Genomic DNA, 20,665 nt, shown 5'->3' with positions numbered 1-20,665 from the left:
GGGTTTAATATTTTTCCTAGAACTTTTTTTTTTTTTTTTTTTTTTTTTTTTTTTTTTTTTTTTTTTTTTTTTTAAAAAAAAAAAAAAAAAAAAAAAAATAGCCGGAACAAAGGGATAATTATAGAGTCACCGGATCGTCTGGCTTGGGAGGGACCTTTCGGGTCATGGGGTTCAACTGTCACCCAACTCTGAGAGACCCACCACCTACCCGTGTCCCCAGCACCACAGCTACCCGGCTTTTAAACGCCTCCAGGGATGGTGACTCCACCACTTCCCCGGGCAGCCCATTCCAATGCTTAATGACCCTTCCGGTGTAAAAATTTTTCCTAATATCCAACCTAAACCTCCCCTGGTGCAACTTGAGGCCATTTCCTCTTGTCCTGTCACCTGTGACTTGAGAGAAGAGACTGACCCTGACCTCTCTACACCCTCCTTTCAGGTAGCTGTAGAGAGCAATAAGGTCTCCCCTCAGCCTCCTTCTCTCCAGGTTAAACAGCCCCTGTTCCCTCAGCTGCTCCTCATAAAACTTGTTCTCCAGACCCCTCACCAGCTTCATTGCCCTTTCATATCACTAATGGCCTGAGGCTGCAGGTGTTTTTAATTGCAAATGGGCGGTGTGAGATCCTACTGATCAGTGAGGTCTGGCACATGCTGCTGTCTTACAACAGGATTTTAGAAACAGAGGAGGACTCCTACAGCAGAACACAAGCACAACTTTAAATAAAAATACCTGTACGACCTGTGTGTCCCTCGTGGGACATCTCACAGTAAGACACGTACAAAACAGGCAGTGCTGGCTCCTGGCCTTGGCCCTGCTTCTTGGGACACGGCTACCATAGTCATAACGGCACTGGTGGTACAGTTACCTCTAGGTAAGGAGATTTTATCTACAAGAAGCAAGCAAGCATTCATCTTTAAAAAGGCATCAGATTATTTTTGGAATGTAATACCACCTTCAGATGCCTGCAGGTTTGGTATTCAACACCTCATTCAGTAGCAATGAGAATGGGACATTTCTCAGTCTAGCAAACATACCAACTGTTGTCAGATCAAGGTTAATACAATCAGCAAAGAGATACAATATCCTTAGTTGAATAAAATTCATTGATATTAGTGAGATCTAAAGCACAGGAAGTAACACTGTTCACAAAGGAGAGTTTATTTTTCTGTCCTAGAATTCAGTTTCTAAGGTATGTTGTTACCCCTGAGAGTGTTTAATCATGTATTATATTTATGCTTGTTCAGACGCAGTCTGCATATTCTGATTCAGAATATTCTGTTTTCAGTATACTACAACCCCCCCTGTCATGATGCTTCAACTGAAACCTTAAAAATTACAAGAGCAAGCCTCTCTTTGCTTCAGTTCACAGAAGCAACACACAAGAGGAGAAAGCCCAGAGCCGAGATATGCATCCTTTTTTCCTTTAACTAGAGCCCCAGCTGATTTCATTAAATCCATTTCCTCCTGGCATACTTAAGTAATACTCATTCATCCTTGTCATAAATTTTCTGCTATCAAAAGGTTAAGCTCTCAAGAATTACAGGCTTTTTGAAAGCTATTATCACCTACGACCACAGTATCTCTTACTTGCCGTAGAAACTGGCACAATTTGGCATTAATTCTAGTAACGCAGTTTCTTCTAACCATGTCTCACCTGTGTGTCATTAAGTGAATGACCTTCAGCTGGCCTCTCCAGCACTGGTACATGGTTACTGCCTGCAGCATACAATTAGCTCCTTTTCACTATCCATAGCTTCATCACCTCTTCTTAAAACAAATAGATTACCACTGTACAACAGTTATGATAAGAAAAGTTAAAAAAAAAAACCAGCAGAATTATAGTCGTGGTATCAGGATACAGAAAACAGGATTTGAAACTTAGTTTTAAGCAGCTTTCTTCTGGATCGCACCTGGTTTCCACGTCAGTCTGCATTTTCACTGGAAATCCTTCTATTGCAGGGAGCAGAAAGCCAGCAAACACTGGCTCTGGTTACTTGGCAGAAGAGCAGTTCTAAGTTCATACCAAATCAAGCTCCCACAAGGTAAACACATGGAGCTGGTGTAAAAAAAAAAAAAATTAAAAAATAAAAACAATACAAAAATTCTGTGGGTTTCATCAGTAAAGCTTTCTAGTGCAGAGGTGGCCTTGGTCCAAAATACTTCTGATGATATTTAGGGATATGCAACTATTCAAAAAGCTGCAATTAGAGTTATTTTTTTTTCCTTTGACTTGCATATTTGTTGAGTAAGGTTGCAACAGCCACTGCAGTTCTCAAGAATCTCTGCTCTTTGGCTCATTCGAAGACCAGACACCTAAAGAGCAGCAAGGGAAAATTCAGCTGTTGGCTGAGCAGGTGCAAAGCAGCCCCAGAGCCGGAGTTTGACACATTAAAGAGCATAAACACATCTCCCAACGAACCTGGGTGAAATTAACCTAATATGCATTACTATGACAGGCTGCACTTCAGTAGCACTTCTAAGATCAGCAGCAAAACAAGTCTGATGGGTGGCAGAAGTAGCAAACAAAGGTTGTTTCTGTGTTTGGTGTTTGTTTGTTATGTTTGGGTTGGGTTTATTTATTTATTTATTTAGAGCAGTTAACACAAAAGCAACTACCAAAGCCCAGCAAGCTTTCCGGAGAGACTTTTTGAACATACTGACAGGTGGTGTTTTGGTTTGATTTTTTTTTTTTTTTTAATGAAGAGACTTCATGCGTAGCAAGGTTGGTGTATGTTGAGAGGGAGAATTTGCATCTCTACTGTAGAAATAAAGCACGGTTTCACAAAATATGACTTTATCATGTAATATTTGCAGAAACAGAAAGTGAAAGACGTCTGCTACTCTGACTTGTGTTTCAGCTCATCGTTTACATAGAATTAGAGCTCTTGTCCACAAATTGAGGAGAAAGTACATAGTCAGCAGGCACAGTGGGTGTCAGCACACACCTCCACGTGCTAAGAGAGAATTGTCCAAACAGCATAATTGCAGCTGATGTATGTTGCTTTGGATCTGTATTATTTTACAGAATTAAGAGAGTCGTCAGAAGAACAGCACCGGTAATATACAATACCTATCTTAGTCTTTCTGCCTCTTCACTACATGCTCCCATTAATTCCAGCTCTCCAGACTCAAATCCTGAGTAGTTCCAGGACCACATTTGTTTCTTCCTGTTTCCTGATTAATTTTTTGGGGGGAGAGTTGAACAGAATGGTCTACACGAACACCCCCATGGAAGTCTGGTAAATAAACAGGCAGCCCTTCTTCTTCTTCTTGCCCTTTTTTCAGTTCGCAGATATAAAAAGGGGCTTTCTTCAAGGCTGTGCAAAAACCACACAGCACAGTACCTACAGCTGCTCTTAACTCTGGGCATAAGAGCAAGGGTAAGACGGTAGAGGTCTGATAAAGCTCCCACATCAGCACAGTACAACTGCTGAATTTTCTTCCACCAGAGATCACTGATGTATTTTTTATGTGTATATATACACACATATGCAGTCTTGAAGGTCAAGAGGAAGCACCTGCTCAGGGTTGCTCAGATGTGTTGAAGATCCTCTTCATGGTGAGCTCACAAAGCTCACTGCACATTGTCTTGTTAAAAGTGGGAGAAATTTACACCATTATTTCTTCCCCAAAAAGGCACAAATACTATGCCACCCCTTGGCTGATTGATTTTTTTGGCAATGCTGTGCCAGGCAATAGATGGATGAATACACACAGACACTCACACCAAGTTCCCAGCAAAACTTACAGTTTCAGAAGTGGAAAGACGACTGCTCCCTGCCAGCTTGCCTTGGGAACCACACCAGGACAGACCAAGAGTCTTCAGAAAATAACTTGCAATGGCTTTTAAAAATTAAACACCTTGAAATCCTCACAGCTAGCTTACTACTGATTTTATATAATTTTTTTTGCATTAATTTTGCTTAACTTTTCAATGGTTTTACGCTTCTTTTCCCATTTGTGGATGTACTGAACGAAAACGTTTCACTTCTACACATTGCATCTGCGTTTTCATAGTATGTATGTACCTCAATGCCATCCTGCTACGTATGTATTTGGAAATGGTGTTTTAGCTGTTTTATAATGCTTTTTGGGTGGAATGACTACATACCTAGTGCTTCTGGCTGAAATCAGCAGTATTTTAAGAAAAGGTAAGGAGAACTGCATTCACTTTCCATCAACTCACTGTTTTTTCCTTAAAGGTTGTACACAGGTCCTGTACTTTTCTCCTCAGAGGTCTCTGTTGTAGGGTGTCTCCAAAGTGCCTTCCTTTGGGCAGTAACAGTTGGGCTGGCCCTGTGCTCAGTGAAACATGGAGATCTGAAAGTAGTACGGTGTAAAGAATTTACCTTGGCAGTTCCTTTCCCTTTGCCTGGCCTTACTGTAATTGTACAAAGTCACATATCTTCTGTGTGGCATCAGCATAAACATCTGTGCTCCTGCAGGAAAGTCTGCTGTTACCTCTCCTTTCCCACACGCTGCTGTGAGAAACAGAATCATGTTCCTGAACGAAGGACAGGCTTGAAGTACAGCACAGGTTCAAAACATGGACAAACAAACTCCATTTCCTCCAGCCTTGCTCTGAGATAAGATGACTTGAACGGCATGTTTTCCTGAACACATCCAAGCCATCCAGATAGAGCAACAGCTCCAGCCTGAAAGCCATGCAGTATTTTTAGCCTAACACTACGTACAAGGTAAATCCAGCTTATCAAGCAGAACTATCTGCTGTAACACATCTTAAGGATTACAGCTGCCTTGCAACTTTCTGTCCTTGTCAGCAAAGAAAATCCTTCAGAAAAGCGCTTTTAAGGGGAGGAAACATCCTCATTACTGTGACCTCCAAAGAACAGTTTTAAAAACAAAACAAGGCAGACATAAGCAATGGCACTTCAGAACTGCCGGTGAAGGACTGTTTCTACAAGCACTGATAACTTATCATCTGTGAGGAGATTCTCCCAATGGAAGCATGCCAATGGAAGATAAGTCACTTCTTGGAAGAAAATTAAACCAGGCTGGTGAAGCTCAGAGTTTATTTTGGCTTAATTATGAATTGAGCACAGATTTATGCAAACTGGATTTAATCAAAATAGGTAAAATTAATGGAAGCCTATCAAATACAAATTGGGGGTGGAGTACCAGCCTTTAGCTTTTCTTACCTCAGCTGTAAACTTTTATGTCAAATAGCCTTGGCTAGATAAACAAGGGAATGGATGGACTGCATTCCACTTTTAACCGCTCTGTTTAGACTGATTAGGGTACTGTTACTAATTAGGAGACATTACAATGGTTCTACATGCAGTGGCAGCACTGCATGAAATGACTTTAGCAGACCTTCCCTTGTGCTAGCATAGCTTCTCCAAGCATACAGAACCTGGATTAGGGAATAAATCTGCCCAAAATTTAACTGCCGCAGGCAGATTAGTTATTCTATTTCAAGTCTAGGTATCTTCAACCAAGAAATACAAGATCTTTTACGGATGCTGAACTACAAATCCTTTGGATTTGTGTCCATAGATCTGCTGCAGGCCCCATCCATCACAGGCAAAAGCTTAAGGGCTCTGAAACAGAGTTTAAGTATTTCATGACAGCCTATTACTCTCACCTAACAGCTCCATCCTCTCCAGGACGACACCTTTCTCCTGTCAGAACAGTTGCAAAATCCCTTCAAGAGTTTCATGTAATCTCCAAAGAGTCCTCCTTCCCCCTTTTAGCAAGGGCTAAAAAAAAAAAAATAATAAAAAAATACTCTAAAACAAACAAAAAAACCTACTGAACCCAGGTAATCCTTTTGTAATGAAACTCTGAAAACATAACAGCAAAAGGAGACTAACAGGGATTAAAGACTTTAATTATTCTGCATAAAGACAACATGTGCAAAATGTAACATTCCCTTATTTACAATCATCATAAATCACATGAAAGCATGCAAACTGGAACAACAAAGTTCTAAATATTACTTCTTAAAAAAGTGCTGTACAGGTGTGTTCCTTGTACACACACTCCACGCTCTGTGGTGTGTGACTGAGCCACCCTTGCACTGGGACACTCACCTGAGCACACCCAGAAATAACGTTTTGGAAGGGACTGGGAGTAGTTTTGGAGAAACAGCTTACTTCCACATGAGCAGCACAATGGGCTTTTGGCCCTTGGTACACCACCAGCCCCACACCCAGGCTGCTATGTGTCATCCCCAGCACACCCACAATCCTGCAGTGACCTTGCAAAAAACCAAACCAAACTCCTGCAAAGAGACAGTTCCCAGCTCTAACAGACATTCGTATCCTACTACCTGCTCCATAAAATACCACAAGGACTATAAAAATTCTTGTAATTGGCACATGAATCTGGTCTAAACTCCACTGTAGCCACAGTCCTCACACTTTGACTTTCTGAGCACAGTGCTAGAAGTGTAAAACAAAAGAGTCTATCACAACCCTTAGCCTGAACACCCCATGCCCAAGACCAGCTCCAAACCTGGAAATACTACTGCTCACCTCCAATTCCTGCAGGAACAGCAGGCACTGAACTCATCCTCTTATACTCTTAGCAGTAGATAGGCTCTTCAGGTCAGGCTGCAACACACATAAAAGCAAAATCCAGGTATTTAGGCTGTGTTGCTTTTCAGTCACTCATCCCCTTAAAGAGAGTGATACGATTTTGATAAACCATCCACCTTTCCTTTCTCTTCTCTCACTAGGCTTCAGTAAATGCTAGCTTAATATATCTTATCTCAGAGAACGGTAAATATGCCAGATGGATGACCCAAAAGCTAAGAACAGTTTGTCTTTAAGAACTGGAGAAAGGCTGAAATTATCTACATTCTTTTGAAGCAGTTCTTCAGGTTGGATGTACAATTCTGGTCCACTAGAGGAAACAGGGTTTAACTCCTTGATTTAAGGGGTGGCATTCTTCAGTTCGACTTGGATCAATTCACCAGCATAACACTAGCGCACCCGAAGTAGCATGATCTCCAAATGGCAACAGCAGGATCCATCAACTGAAGTAGCCTTAACAATATGATGCAAGTGTCATCCGTCAACGCAGGTAAAGCAGAAACATTCTCACAAAAGCTTTAAGGAACATCCATCATCATTGTCGTGCAGGCTTAAGGAAATCTGAAGTTTTACACTTGAGGCAGAGCTTGCAGAAAGCAATCTATCCTTAAAGAACTGGAGAAACCTAAACAGAAAGGTAGAAAACAGCATTTTATAAATACGATATATCTAGTCATTAATAGCAAAACATCTGCTCTTTTCAGCTGTAGCATTACAGTAGAAGTAAATGGAACTGAGCTCTGGTATGGTGAGCACAGTAGAATAGAAAAAGCCATTATCGTCCATACTAAAAGTGTTACAGAGAGTATGAACACTTTGAGAACGTAAGTTATTGGAAAACCAGCAAGTACTACATACCCTATAATCCTAAGCATTTGTCAGAGGAAATGAAGCAGTTGAGCTTATCTTTCTCAACCCCTTGCATCATTTTCACCTAAATGTCATTAATTCATAGAATACATTTTCCTCTCAATTCTAATTAACACATTTCTGCCATATCATAAGTGTATAATACTGACTATTTTTTTTTTCTTTTAAAAAGCAACCAGATTCAAACTCGTGGACATTTAACTGGCCTCCAAACAGCCACATTTATTTTCCCTGTTTAAGACCAAAATTTTCTTTTAGCAAAAAGGTGGGTGGTGTGGAATTTTACCATGTAACCCACTATCTGATTTTCAAGCAACATTCACCTTCCACTGACGAAATTCCTACCATTTGAGAGTTAGAGCTCATCACGCTTAAAGAACATGTTCAAGGCAGTGTCTCTCGCAAATATTAATCTCTGCATCCCAGGAAACCAATGTGTTGCTTCGCAGAGAAGCTATTTAACTCAGTTTCTACATTTTACATGTCCCAAAGATAGTTTTTCTATTGCAATGAGTGACTGCAAACCCACTGAGTATATGCACTCCTTATTAGAGCCTTATTTACTACAAAGACAACTGCAAAGTGGCTAAATATCAACTATGTAGACCGGAAAGGCTCTCTGAACCATGATGTACAGAGACACACTTCTCTTACCTGCACGTTTCACCTGATGTTGATTGCACATATGCTGACTGTAAATCTCTTCCTCTTTCAGTGCAGATTTTATGTGACTGCACCAGTTTTCCAAGACTTGATCTGTTGATCTCAAACTATATCCCTATTCTTCAAATCATTTCTGTGTCACAGGAGAAAGCCTTTCTTCTTCGATACTTCTATATACAAAGAGAGACTAGATATTTTCAAATATTGAATTAGCACTTTAGAAGAGTGAATCCATATTAAATCTTATTCATGCTCAAAGAATATAAATTAAAAAAACCAAAACTATAAAGTCACTAGAAAAATGCCATTAGCACATTTTTTAAAAAAATCTCTATCTGCCTTTTCTTATTGCTAGAATTCAAAACCTAAGGAGTGTAAAACTAGTTGTGTGCCAGATTCTGAATACAATATTCTTAATAAGCTTTATTATGCAAAATATTCCAAGATCACTATTAAACAGACATTTAGATCCTAGTCCATAATATTTCAGAGTCTGCATTAAACACAGATCAAAGACAAATCAAATCACACAACCGCCGACTTAGTATACCACCCCATCCTATTAATGCACCACAGAACTCTACAGTTCTACTCTGCAGAAATCTCTGTTCCATATTCAAACTTGTGGCTTCATCACAAAAATATTAAGAGGCAGAAATGCTGCTACTGAAATAATTAAAAAAAAATTGGCACTTCTTGTTTGGCTAATAAGATAAAAATACCTTGTTTTCTGGCTGAACAGTTAAATACTTCAATTTACTAAGTCTGAAGTATTAGAACTTTTAATTAAGGTGCTTCATTAAACACAAGAGGATGGACTAAAATACTAATAGGATAAAGGAACAAAAAGAGAAACTGATCTGCCTAAACTGAACAGCTGCATTCTGTAGAACAATACTGCATATGGGCTACTGAAACAGAATAGGTCAAGTAGTCAGCATGGACTCACCTCGGTACTTAGATTTTCTTCCTCATTATTCTATCATCAGCACTTGCACTTGCCCATCCCCTTTCAGGGTATTCTGACTGATGTCCTTCCAATAAACTGCTACAAAGTTTAAGCCTACAAATAATAAATAAAAAAAAACCACTCAAAGACTACATAGATTTATTATGGAACTTTTTTATACTTAAATACACCTACAACCTGCTGTTTACTCCAATACAGACTACAACAAGAGAACATAAGGACAGAATTTTACCACACAAGATAATTATTGGCAAACCCATCCCTAAGAATAACAGTGAAAAAAAATATATCCACATTTATAATATAAGTTTGGATTGAAATACAGCAATAAGGACATTATGCTTCTAAATACGCCAAAAAAGCCCCCAGTTGATAAGCATTTTATACCTCTCCAGCCTGCAGTCTGTATCTCTCCAAGTTTTGCTGTCAGGCAGAAAGAAGCTGGTGTTTTTCTGTTTCTGATTGTTCCATCCAGAAGAACAACTGGCTGGCATTGGGTCACTGCATAGAAACAAATATCATTGTTTTCAGCTACAAAACAACCCAATCTCCCAGAAGACAGGGAGGAAGCTTTCAGCTCCTAGGCTGAGGAAGTGAGAAAATATTAAGAACCATGGGGACCAATTCCGTAAAATGCCAATGCTTTCCATAAGACAGAGGGTGTTAAGGGGCTCAGCACCTTCCAACATTAATTAACAGCAGAAGCAGCAGAAAGCAACAGATAGAAAGTCAGATTGGAAACAGCCAAGTGAACTCTAAGAACAAAAATAACCAAACATACCAGACGTTGGAGTAAGTGTAAGGAGAAAAAAAAGGTAGTATTAAACAGTGAAGGAAAAAGATTATAAAAAAGCCAAGGACACCTTCACAGCACAAGCAATAAACAGAGAGAATATTATGGTATTTACCTTGTTATTTCTATACCATGTTGTACTGTCATTACTTCATCATTTTCACCAAAGGCTTCCCACTCTGAGCACTTTGAAAACGCCTCTTGATGTCTTGATTCCGTAAGACTAGAAAGAAAGTGAAAAGGTCTAAAACCAGGGACCTCTGTATCAGAGTTCCTCTTAATTCTTCTGAAGATAAGCGGGCTAGACAGAGAGAAAAAAAACACGCTTGTATGAACATTTTTACTAACGTTGGTATGAAAAGTCTACTCAACCCCCCAAAACTTAAATCATTGTTCCAGTTCTCTTCTGCTTTTCACAAACTTTGTATAGAGTTAAGCCATGCCCTTCTCTACAAAGCCTATTATTTCCCATTTACAGGAAGATTTCTTAATCAGCAGCTATGAAAGGGGAAAAAAAGAAATATTAAAACCAATTGTTATAGGAGTAGTACAATTCCTAAAACACTCAGAATAAAGTGTTAGCCTAAAAAAATCTACCCTTCTGTTATCCGTTTTTTAACATTAACCTAATTCTGTCCCAGGCTGGCTGACCAACTCCTTGTTGTTCCAACAAGCATTTTCTTTCACGCCATCTTTCATAATCAAAAGCTTAATCGAAATACACAAAGCTTCTTTCACACCCCTTCATGAACACATATTCTCTGTAATACCTATAGCAAATGCATTTAAACAGGCAGTGAGTTTCAGTATTCACTGACAGACTTCGGAGTGCACATTGGGCTCCATTCCTTTACCTTCACACTCATCAGTTGCACACAGGCTGCACACCAAAAAGCAGAATGCAGGGCATGTGAGAGGTATGGGAAACAACCATAGCAGGAGCCTTACGATTTCAGAACTACAACCTCTAAAGCAGAAACCAGGTTCCATGATAAACCAAGAACACCATGTTAGTGTTGCCTAATTCTACTAACAAAAAAATAACTTATGTTGTGTTTTCTAACACAATTGTTCTGGCATTATTTCATTTCCTCATTAAACTGAGCACATATTTATATAAAATTAAAGCTATTAACAAATGGAAAGATAAATACTAGTCATATTCTGAAAGTCGGGTTGTAATATCAATGAGTCTTCATATGGAGAATCATTTCATACCTTTCCAGTGTGTGGTACATATTCGCATAATGGTTTTTGCTTTTTGAAATCACAGAGGAGTCAGAATTGTTCCTTTTTCTACGTTTCCAGACTGGAGAAGAATCGGGAGAAGAGGGACTGCAAAATGAAGACACAAAATTTACTTGCACATTTTTCATTTGTGTTTAAATGTTTAACAGAGTTTTGCAAATAACAGCACATGGAAGACTTTTGAGGTATAATTCTTCAGTCACAAGAGGAAAATAGAGAAAATGTCTCAAATTTTGGTAACAACTCCACTGTATTTTGAAAAGTAAACTGAGTCACAATCGAACAAGAAACTTAGAAGCAGAACAATTTTCAGCTCCACACACATATCTCCAGATCAAGGTATCTCAGTAAAGAAGGAAGTGCATGAGGTGCTTCATTGTTAGTCTACCTGCTGTTCTGCAGACAGAATACTGTTAATTAAGGATCCTTCTGAAAAAAGTATCCTATTTTCAGCACTTGCCAACAGTGGTTAAAGAAACCTCAGTACTCCCCTGTATAAACAGAGAAGCTGAAAAAACACTGCATTTTTCTGTCGTTAATCATGAGATTCTGTAATGCTGGTAATTCTTCCACATTCTATGCTCTGTACCAGTAACGGATTACATTCAACAGCAAAAGTGCCAAACTCCTAGTCGGAGTGTTAACTGCATTCCCTCATTAAACAATTCCTAAAAAACCTGACTGTATCAATATGTACTGAATTATTTCAATAAGTTAACGACAAAAGTTTTATCTCATACTTCTCTGGTACGTCATCAGTCAGTCTGCATTCATCTTCGCAGTCATTTCTCTTCTGCTTTTCGTCAAATACAAGGGAGCCAGAATCATCCTGATCTTTGCAGAACCATTCTTGGGAACTGCCCGAGGGTTCTGTACTACTAAAAACAGAAAAGAAAAAAAAAAAAAAAAAAAAAAAAAGCAAGCCACAAGAACCACATGAAAGAAATACTGATCCAAACCAGAGAGATGAAAGCAGAACAAAGCCAGCAAAGGAAGAAAAAAAGCTAGTAGATATCAAGTATATTTTTTTTTAATCTAAAAATTTGTATCAAAGTGTCCAATTAAGTTTTGATATTAAGCATATGGTATGACAGTAGGAAGTACAGCTCCAGTCCGTTGCATCAAGGAATGCCTATGAACATACAGTTTCTAACCTATGGTGGAGCAAATCTCAGACTTGCAGATTTACAGTGAACAAAAAGATTATTCTCTTTGCAGACCTGTAATGTTTGATGCCTGAAGGCTTTATTCTATAGCAGGAATTGTTATATGAGGCAATTGGATCCCAACAGTAAATGGAGAAGTGATGACAAACACACCATGGCCATATGGAACTTACCATAAGATTATTTTTGCATTGATGTCTTCCCTGTATGGAAAAGGTGATCTAACACCAACTTGAGCTTTTTCAACAGGATTTTGGTGAGAGTCCAGCTGCTTTGCCTCATAGGCATCAGTCCAGCCTGGCAGACTGTCAATGTCCACAAATTGGGAAGGAGCACCCAAGGGATCCATGGAATGGAAACAACAACTCCTTTCCTCTGCTGACTTGTGACACTCCAATCCTCACTGGAGTCTTCCAGGTGCTTTAAAGGAAGAAAAATCAAACCAGGTCACCAACTGTTCATTAAGGCTAATTCCTGTGAAGCCAGGCCTTTCACAAGGCTGCGATACAATTCAAGTCAACAAAAAAAAGAAAAAAAAAAAAAAAAAAAAAAGAAGATTTAAAATACTACCCATCTAGCTTACCACTTCAAGCAGAAGACTGTTAAGCTGCAGTTAATATTCATCTCATATGACATCCAAATGGTGCAAAGCAACTGCAATTTCTAATGTAGGTCAATTACAACACAGCTAAAACTATTTACCCACTGTAGGTACAGAGCTAATAGATTTCCACTCCTTCACATACTTTACTAGTCCAGCCCTTGTAAAGTATTAGGTGGTGCCAGTTAGTGAAACCAGCTTTGTTACGGAAATTCAAAGTTCTGAGAAGATATTAAAAAAATTCCATCTGAACACAGTTGCCACTCTCCTGCAGAGATCACAGAAATCTCTCTCTAATCTTCTTATGCTTCTCAAATCCTCTAACATCGTTATTGCAGGAGAAAGGTGGTTCCAATGACGTCAGAAAAGGAAAGACAGAAAAGTTATCAAGGTCACGGTAATCTCAGAACTTCTGCTTATGCCTATCCCTTTCTAGAGAAAAAAATTTACCTTGTGCTCATCAGTGTAAGCACACAGTGCAAGCGATTGTACTACAGACAGACCAAATGCCTTCCTCCCCAAAGCACCTTACTGGAAATGGATTTAAGCTAAATAATGGGAATATCTTGAAAGACTGACAGAATTCAAAAGGAAAACAAGGCATTCAAGGAGAATTTCTGAGCCCAATCGCGTCTCTTTCTCCCAATTAGGAATGGTCCTCCTGTAAAGCAAGAGATGTGCTAACTTAATTCACCCATACACACACTGGCTGCAGATCCCAGGTTTCTTCAGTAGGAGGATCCCAGGCATGCAGTGCTATCTTCCAGAGCCTGATCTGCTGGTCCCAGGATCTACGGCTGTACTTCTTGAATTTGTTAGGAGTTCTAGGATGAACTCCTGGTATTCGCTGATTCCTGTAAATACACAGCAACATTTATTATTTCAGAATATGATTTTTGTTCTTAAAAAGAAATCCATCTTTAAATTTTCATTCTTAAAAAGAAGTCTACCAGATCACACAGGCACCAATGGCATAATAAATAAAATTTTCATACTTTTAAACACATAACTGAAGCGCATATAGTCTAAAACATTGTCAAAAACAGATCACACAAGCAACAACTAACAATACCATGCTAAGTAAGACCAGAGGTTCATCCAGTCCAGCACTCTGAGAGTTCCCAAAAGCATATCCCTACCGCCCATGAACAAATATAAAACAGAAGAAGCATTACTCATATCCCTTGGATAGCATCCCAGCCTCCAGCTACTTCTACCTCAGTTATTCTGAGTTTCTTTGTATTGAGTACTGTACTGAGTCGGGCTGGCATAGAGTTAACTTCCTCCACAGCAGTCCCTGTAGTGCTGTGTTTTGGATGTATGGCTAAAACAGTGCTGATAACACACTAGTTTTAGGCTGTTGCCGAACAATGTTCAAGGCCTTTTCTTTTACCTTCTCTGTCCCATCCCCTCCTGCAGCCAGTAAGTTGAGGATGAACAAGAAGTTGAGAGGGGAAACCACTGAGACAGCTGACTCAAATTACCGAAGGAGATATTCCATACCGTATAATATGATGCTTAACAATAAAAAACAGGGCAGAGAAAGAAAGGGAGGTGTCTTCCAAAGTGGCCACTGCTCAGAGACTGTCAGGGCACCAGTTTGCTGGTGGGAGGTAGCAAGGGATTATATTTGCATCACTTGCTTGTCCCCCCCACCTCTCTTTCCTTCACTTTCTAAACTGCCCTTATCTCAAATCTATCAGTTTGCCCACTTTTGCGCTTCCTATCCTTTCCCCATCCCACCAGGGAGAGGAAGGGAGCAAATATTTGTGTCTTAGTACAGACTAGCTTCTGAATCTTGACAGCTCTGCAGTAAGCAGAGGGGGCTGGCTAAGAAATCTTGATTTAAGTGCCACAATTCACAGACTGAAGCTCAAAGCAGAATGACAAAGAAAGCAAGAAATCCAGATTTTGATTTGTTAGTTGCTGATTAATCAATGAAGATTGGTTTCCCTTACCAATACTTAAATACAAGGCTTTATTCAGTCAAAAGCTCTCATTTCCTGGTATCAATTAACTTCACGCTGGCCTAGCACCACCATCAGCAGAAGTGTCAGATGGAGCCGATAAATACAGACTTTATCTAAAGTATATTTGCTACTAGCAACAGCAGTACAGAAAGGGAACATTTAGCTTTAAATTCTCCCTAAGTAAAGTTTTGTATATGCAGAAAATACCTGGCTTCTCTTTGATAAAAATCAATTGATTTAGGTTTTCTTCACTTACTGTTCATGTAATTTTAAGAGAACTAAAGCTGTGTGCTAATCTAGAGACACATCAGGAACAAATAAGAGTTTATTTGAAAATGTGCAACATAGTGCAACTTACTTTGGAACTTCTTTAATGTATCTGTCATACGCAAGGGTATTCTTTCCAAAATTGATCTGTTTTTGTCTTCTCCTCAGAACCACTTCATCTGTTTCCCTTTCAGCTGGATTAGCAGCAGTACTTGATACAGAGCTTAAAAATAAAAATTAGAATTAAGTTGAAAAGAACCTTAATACCTTTACAACAAGTTATATAAATACATACTTTAGAACTGCGTGTACTCTTACTCTGATAGAGAGTACAACTCTTACTTTAGTGGTTTACAGAATTGAAAGTTGTGCTAATCAAATCACTACAACAAAACCAGTAGTTTTGCAATTGCTCAGGTTTGTAACAAGTAAACATACACCCAAGGTCACTGATGCTAGAGCTGTCTTACTAGAAACATATAGCTAGTCATATAACAAGCAAATCAAATGATACATGATTATTGCATATATGTATAACAACCTCCTAATATAACTATGAAAGAGCTTAAACTCAATAAAATGAAGATGGATAGTACGAAGGAAGCTAGCTTGAATGATCTAATAGCCATTTCTCTCTATAATCCTTGACGGTTGGTTTTCCTTTTTACTTTCGTTATCCAGTATTTTCTCTTATAGAAAGCTTTAATGAATGTGCAATTTTAGATGAAAAAAAAAGATAATACGCAATGATCATACAAGTAGCTTTCGAGACAAGACTTCTCAGTGCTACTCTCTCCTTAAGGCTTGATATCAAACAGCCTGGCTGTGTTTCAAATCTTCATTAATGCATCTAAAGTAGCTGGAGGTCATCAGATGGCTATTTCTAAAACCAATGCAACAACAGTTAAGAATTATTCAGTACCCACTTTGTCATTTTTTTATTTGATGTCCTCATTGTTTTGCCTTCTTCAATTCTGTCTTCCCAGTCGGTGCAACTAGAAAGAGGCCTAGAATATTCTGGTGGTGTAGAGCTGGAAAACAATGAGAACTGGATATGAACATTTGATGCTCACAATGTATTTAATGAACAGAAACATCAACAGTGGACAAAAACAGCTCCACAACTGTAACACCATGGGCACAGCCCTGCTCTATTTCAGTTCAAAGTCAAACAAATTAAAACATTTCAGCTCAAGTCGCCTTCAGCAGCGATGTAATATTATCAGTTTCACTTTGTAGGGAAAGAAAATGCTCATGAAATGAATTTCACGTCAGAACATAGATCTGACCATCTCCCAAAATACTCCCAGCTCAGCCAATGCAAATGCTTCTCTCTCCTACTTAAGGACCTTCTCAATACTGCCATTCCAACAAACAGCGCAATAAATTACTTGAGATCAAAATCATCAGTCTATTCACTGCTCTCTGTCATCAGCTAAGGACTTTGTAAAGGACAGAAGAGATGCTTAAGAAACAGAAAAATGCCCATCACGTCAGGAGAACTAACACTTTGTCAGACACCATAGCCCAACATATAATTTCAACAATGTAAACTCTGTTGTGTAAAGCCAGGAAGCTCTTACTTCAAGAATGTAAACTCCACTGTATAAAGCCAAAAAGGGAGCCAGGAATCTCTTACTTAAATAATCAGCTGCATCACTGATGTTCTCCAAGTGAAGAAACATTTACCAGGTTCCTCACTAACTTAAAAAAAAACACAATAGTGAGAACCGTAGAATGCTATAATATTCTGAAGCTCTGAAAACTTATCCTTTCAGTCTGTCCACTTCTTTCTATGTTAATGCCTAAATATTTAACATATTACAGAAGCAGATTAAGCTTATAGTCTTACTTTCCCTAAACAGTGTTACATCCACAGATGAATCTACTATCCATGCTGCCAATGCCATTTTAACATATGACAAAGATTCCACACTATGAAGGAATGTATCTACTCATCAAAAGAAATACAAAATACTGCTAGCACATCCAGACTGATTCACTGTTACTATTTTTTATGATAGCAGACATAGAAAACACTCCTGAATACAAGGTCTTTCCTAAGCTCTTCAAAAGATTCATTTATTAACTGAAGCAATATTAAACACACCGTCAGAAATTACAATTATCTTCATATAATGTAATACTCAGAAATGTATATATTATCTTTAAAAGTTTTCATGTGCCTTCACTAAAATATTTCATCTCTTCTAACTTACATCCTACTCAGTTTTCTGCAGATACCCAAGTACTCATCACTTTTCATACTTCCTATCAGACATTAAGATACCAACCTCAGCCACTTCTTCCGCCTGAGGTCTTTAGTCTAAAATATCCAAAAGCAAAGCAAAATATTGCTGGAACTACCTACCTATAAAATTTGATATCATCTCAAATCATCTGGGTACTGGACTACAAAAAACAAATTACTAATAACTGTAGTACAGCTGAATAGACTGAGTGCACTGTCAAGTAAAGAGACAAACGTGGTTTGCCCACACACACGAAGATATGTAAGCAAAGCAGAAGTAACAGCATATTGCTTCAACAGGAGTTTTATACTAATATTGAAGATTTCAGCAATAAAGGCCTAAAGTACTGCACCAGTATACAGCATTTCTCTCTTTCATATGGAATACTTGCTGATACTATGGCATGTATTAGCCAAAGTGCATGGTCTACTCTGCATAATGCAGGTATCATTTGCTAACTCTGCTACTGCATTATTAGAAAACATTTAATATAATCACACCCAAGGTTTTGTTGGATTCCTAAAGAAAGGAGTGCAAAGTGAAGATTTAAATAAACTTCACATTTATTCCGTACCTCTCCAAACATTGGCTGAAATGGCTACATTGACATTCATCAAACACCAAAGAACTTGAATCATTCCAGCTTGTACAGTTCTGTTCTTGATACCAGCAGTGTGGATGTTGCACAGAACTAGAAAATAAGAATTTTCATCAGAAATCAAGCCGCTCATAGTCACTGAACATTCACTATACAAAACAAATATGGACAATCCGAATATTGTCATTCATAGTTACAAAATGCCTATTTGGCATAAATATGTGATTTCCGTCAACTTACTCATTCAGGCAACACTAACAAGAAAGGTGTTAGACAATGCAATTGCTGAGAAAAGGCCTTTGACTAATGCAATTAAGACATCAGAATTTTAAAATAAACCGTGAGTATTTAGACAATGAAAAGGATTTGCTCTCTCTATCTGCAAATATAAAGGGGGAAAAAACTGCAACAACTGAAGACTGTCACCAGTGTTTATGGAACTGCTGACGTGCCAACTTTCACAGATTCTCTGTCAGCAACGTGTTATCTGACATTTATATACCATTCTATCCGGCACTGAACTCATAGAATAGGCAAACACAGAAACATCACTTCAACACAGGAAAATGGCATGTCTAAGGAGATGGACAAGGAGCTAGAGTGGGACACTTGCAACATGCTGGAAGGACAGCAAGAAATTGCTTAAGGATTAAGAGCCCTTTCCATCTTCCTCCTCAGCTCTGGTGGCTTTGACATCTTAGAAGACAGGTTACTAAACAAAACACTGTCACAGCATCTGCTAACACCAGACCTGGCTTGTGGGCTAAGGAGCACACCTGCAGATCAGCCACAACCTGCCTCGGAGAATCACCCTATATTGCATACTCCACACGATAAATATACTGTTGTAATGTACATGCAAGTAAACAGTAAAGATACTGTTCTGTATGTGTGAGGTCTCTGAGTTTTTTAAGTCAGCAAGCGAGAGGGAAGAAAGGTTTATGTTATTTTAAGCCTGGATTAACAACCTATGTTTTCTTTTGCTTCCTCCTCCACCCTGACTGGCTTTGGGAGTTCCCTACTCCCTCAGGGCTCAGTTACCAACACACGCACCACAAATAGCTAACTCTGAATCACGGATCTAGGCTAAAGGACTGATTCTTTTTCTGCAAAGGCAGTGCATGGATAAAACCTTTCGCTAACCACCCCCAACAACAACAATTCAATTTAAAGACTTGAAAAACACAGACAGGAAAATAAATGAATAAATAAACAAAACCAAAAAGCACAACAACTAGCATGCCTTAGGTACAACACTATTTGAAAATCTAGGGAAACATGCTAGCTGTAAATACTGCGGCATTTCGCTACTTCCAGGGTCTTGCACTTCCCGTCCGCTCCGGCGCCAGCCCCAAGGCGGGCCCCAGCCAGACCCCAGGGCCCCAGTCGAACCCCGGGCGCTTCATCCCAGCCCATACACCGCAGCCACCCCTTTCCCCCCAGCCCAACTCCCCTCCCCGCTGCCAGAAGACAGCGGAGCCGCCTCGCTCGGCAAGGAGACTCCCTCAGCGAGGAGAGGCAGCGCCACACCCCCGCCCGCCCACGCACACCACACCCACCCCGGCCCTCCGCGACATCTCTCACCTGCGCAGCCCGCCCGGCTCCCCGCCACCGCCGCCGTGGGGCGGGAGGCCCCGCTGCCGCCCAAACATGTCTGAGGCGAGCGGCTCCGCCGCCCTCGCCGAACATGGCTGCGCCCCCGGCGCGGCGTGAGGCACCACGCAGGCGCGGCCCTTCCTCTGAGGGAGGGGCGGTGCCGTGCGCAGCGCGCATGCGCGGCATCCCCGCCCAGCACCGTGTGCAGCGCGCGTGCGCGCCATCCCGCCGTGTGCAGCGGCGGCCGCCGCGTATGCGCGGAAAGAGCAGCGGGGGGGGGGTTTTATGGTGGTGCTGCCGGGAGAGGGCTGTGGGGGGCAAGAGCATTCGTTCAGCATGGCGAGGAGGGTGGCAAAAATATGTTCCTTTTGTTAAAAAGCCGGAGGAAGGCGTCGCGTCCTGCTGGCCACGCTGCCGTGAGGCGGCAGGGGGCGGCTACCCTCACGGCCTAGCACTCGCCCCGGAGCCGCAGGCCTGCTCCGCCTGCCAGTCCGGCCAGGCCGCGGCCCCGGCGCGTTACCTCACGAATCAGCCTTTCTCATCAGGATTTGGCCAAGCTCATCGTCTGCGAGATGGGGTGACCCAAATCAGCTCAGCAAAGGGGCCTGATGGGCACCACAGCGTGTGCTCCAGAGAAACGTGTCCCACATCCATGGAACACACCACCGCCTCCTTCTGTTGCCGGTGCTTGTTAACATAGCTAAGCAATGCCACAATTAAAAAAAAAAATTAATATGTTTTATGCAGGGCACATCGTTGCGATGTGCCAATGCCTCCCTGGAAAGACACTTCTCCAGTCACCTGATGTCATGGCATCCAATGTCCACCCCCCCAATGGCTGTGGAAAGTATTTTTTGTTTTTTGTTTTTTTTTTTCCCCTGAGATACATGCACAGATTTTACACACCTTTAATTTATGCAACCCTCAGTATTCAGGTTATAGCAGGAAAATTCATCAAAGAAGGAATCACCAGGTCCCCCCTTCAGGAGAATTTAAGCCTTCTTTGTATTTACATGTTCTTGGCTAGAACATCATATACAGTTAAGTCAGGCTCATTTCCACCCATATAAAGTTTTAACTGGTAAACATAACTTTAAAATGAAAACCAGAAGT

General features: G+C 40.2%; 1 protein-coding gene across 1 annotated transcript; it reads right to left on the bottom strand.

Moving 5' to 3' along the window:
- Positions 1 to 5,831: 5,831 nt before the first annotated feature.
- On the bottom strand, positions 5,832 to 19,776 carry LOC106902883. The gene is made up of 12 exons (XM_014966711.1): positions 19,541 to 19,776; positions 17,933 to 18,049; positions 16,033 to 16,137; positions 15,198 to 15,329; positions 13,574 to 13,723; positions 11,843 to 11,980; positions 11,073 to 11,189; positions 9,970 to 10,077; positions 9,449 to 9,562; positions 9,041 to 9,154; positions 8,083 to 8,278; positions 5,832 to 7,183 (listed from the first exon to the last, which is right to left on the bottom strand). The coding sequence occupies exons 1-10, from the start codon at positions 19,774 to 19,776 to the stop codon at positions 9,049 to 9,051; spliced, it is 1,323 nt and encodes a 440-aa protein (XP_014822197.1). The 3' UTR covers positions 5,832 to 7,183; positions 8,083 to 8,278; positions 9,041 to 9,048.
- Positions 19,777 to 20,665: the final 889 nt, after the last annotated feature.

Source organism: Calidris pugnax, unplaced genomic scaffold (assembly GCF_001431845.1).
Source record: "Calidris pugnax isolate Ruff unplaced genomic scaffold, ASM143184v1 scaffold14, whole genome shotgun sequence".
NCBI lineage: Eukaryota > Metazoa > Chordata > Aves > Charadriiformes > Scolopacidae > Calidris > Calidris pugnax.
Note: the sequence above shows the minus strand (reverse complement) of the source record. Positions and strands in the feature narration are given on the sequence as shown.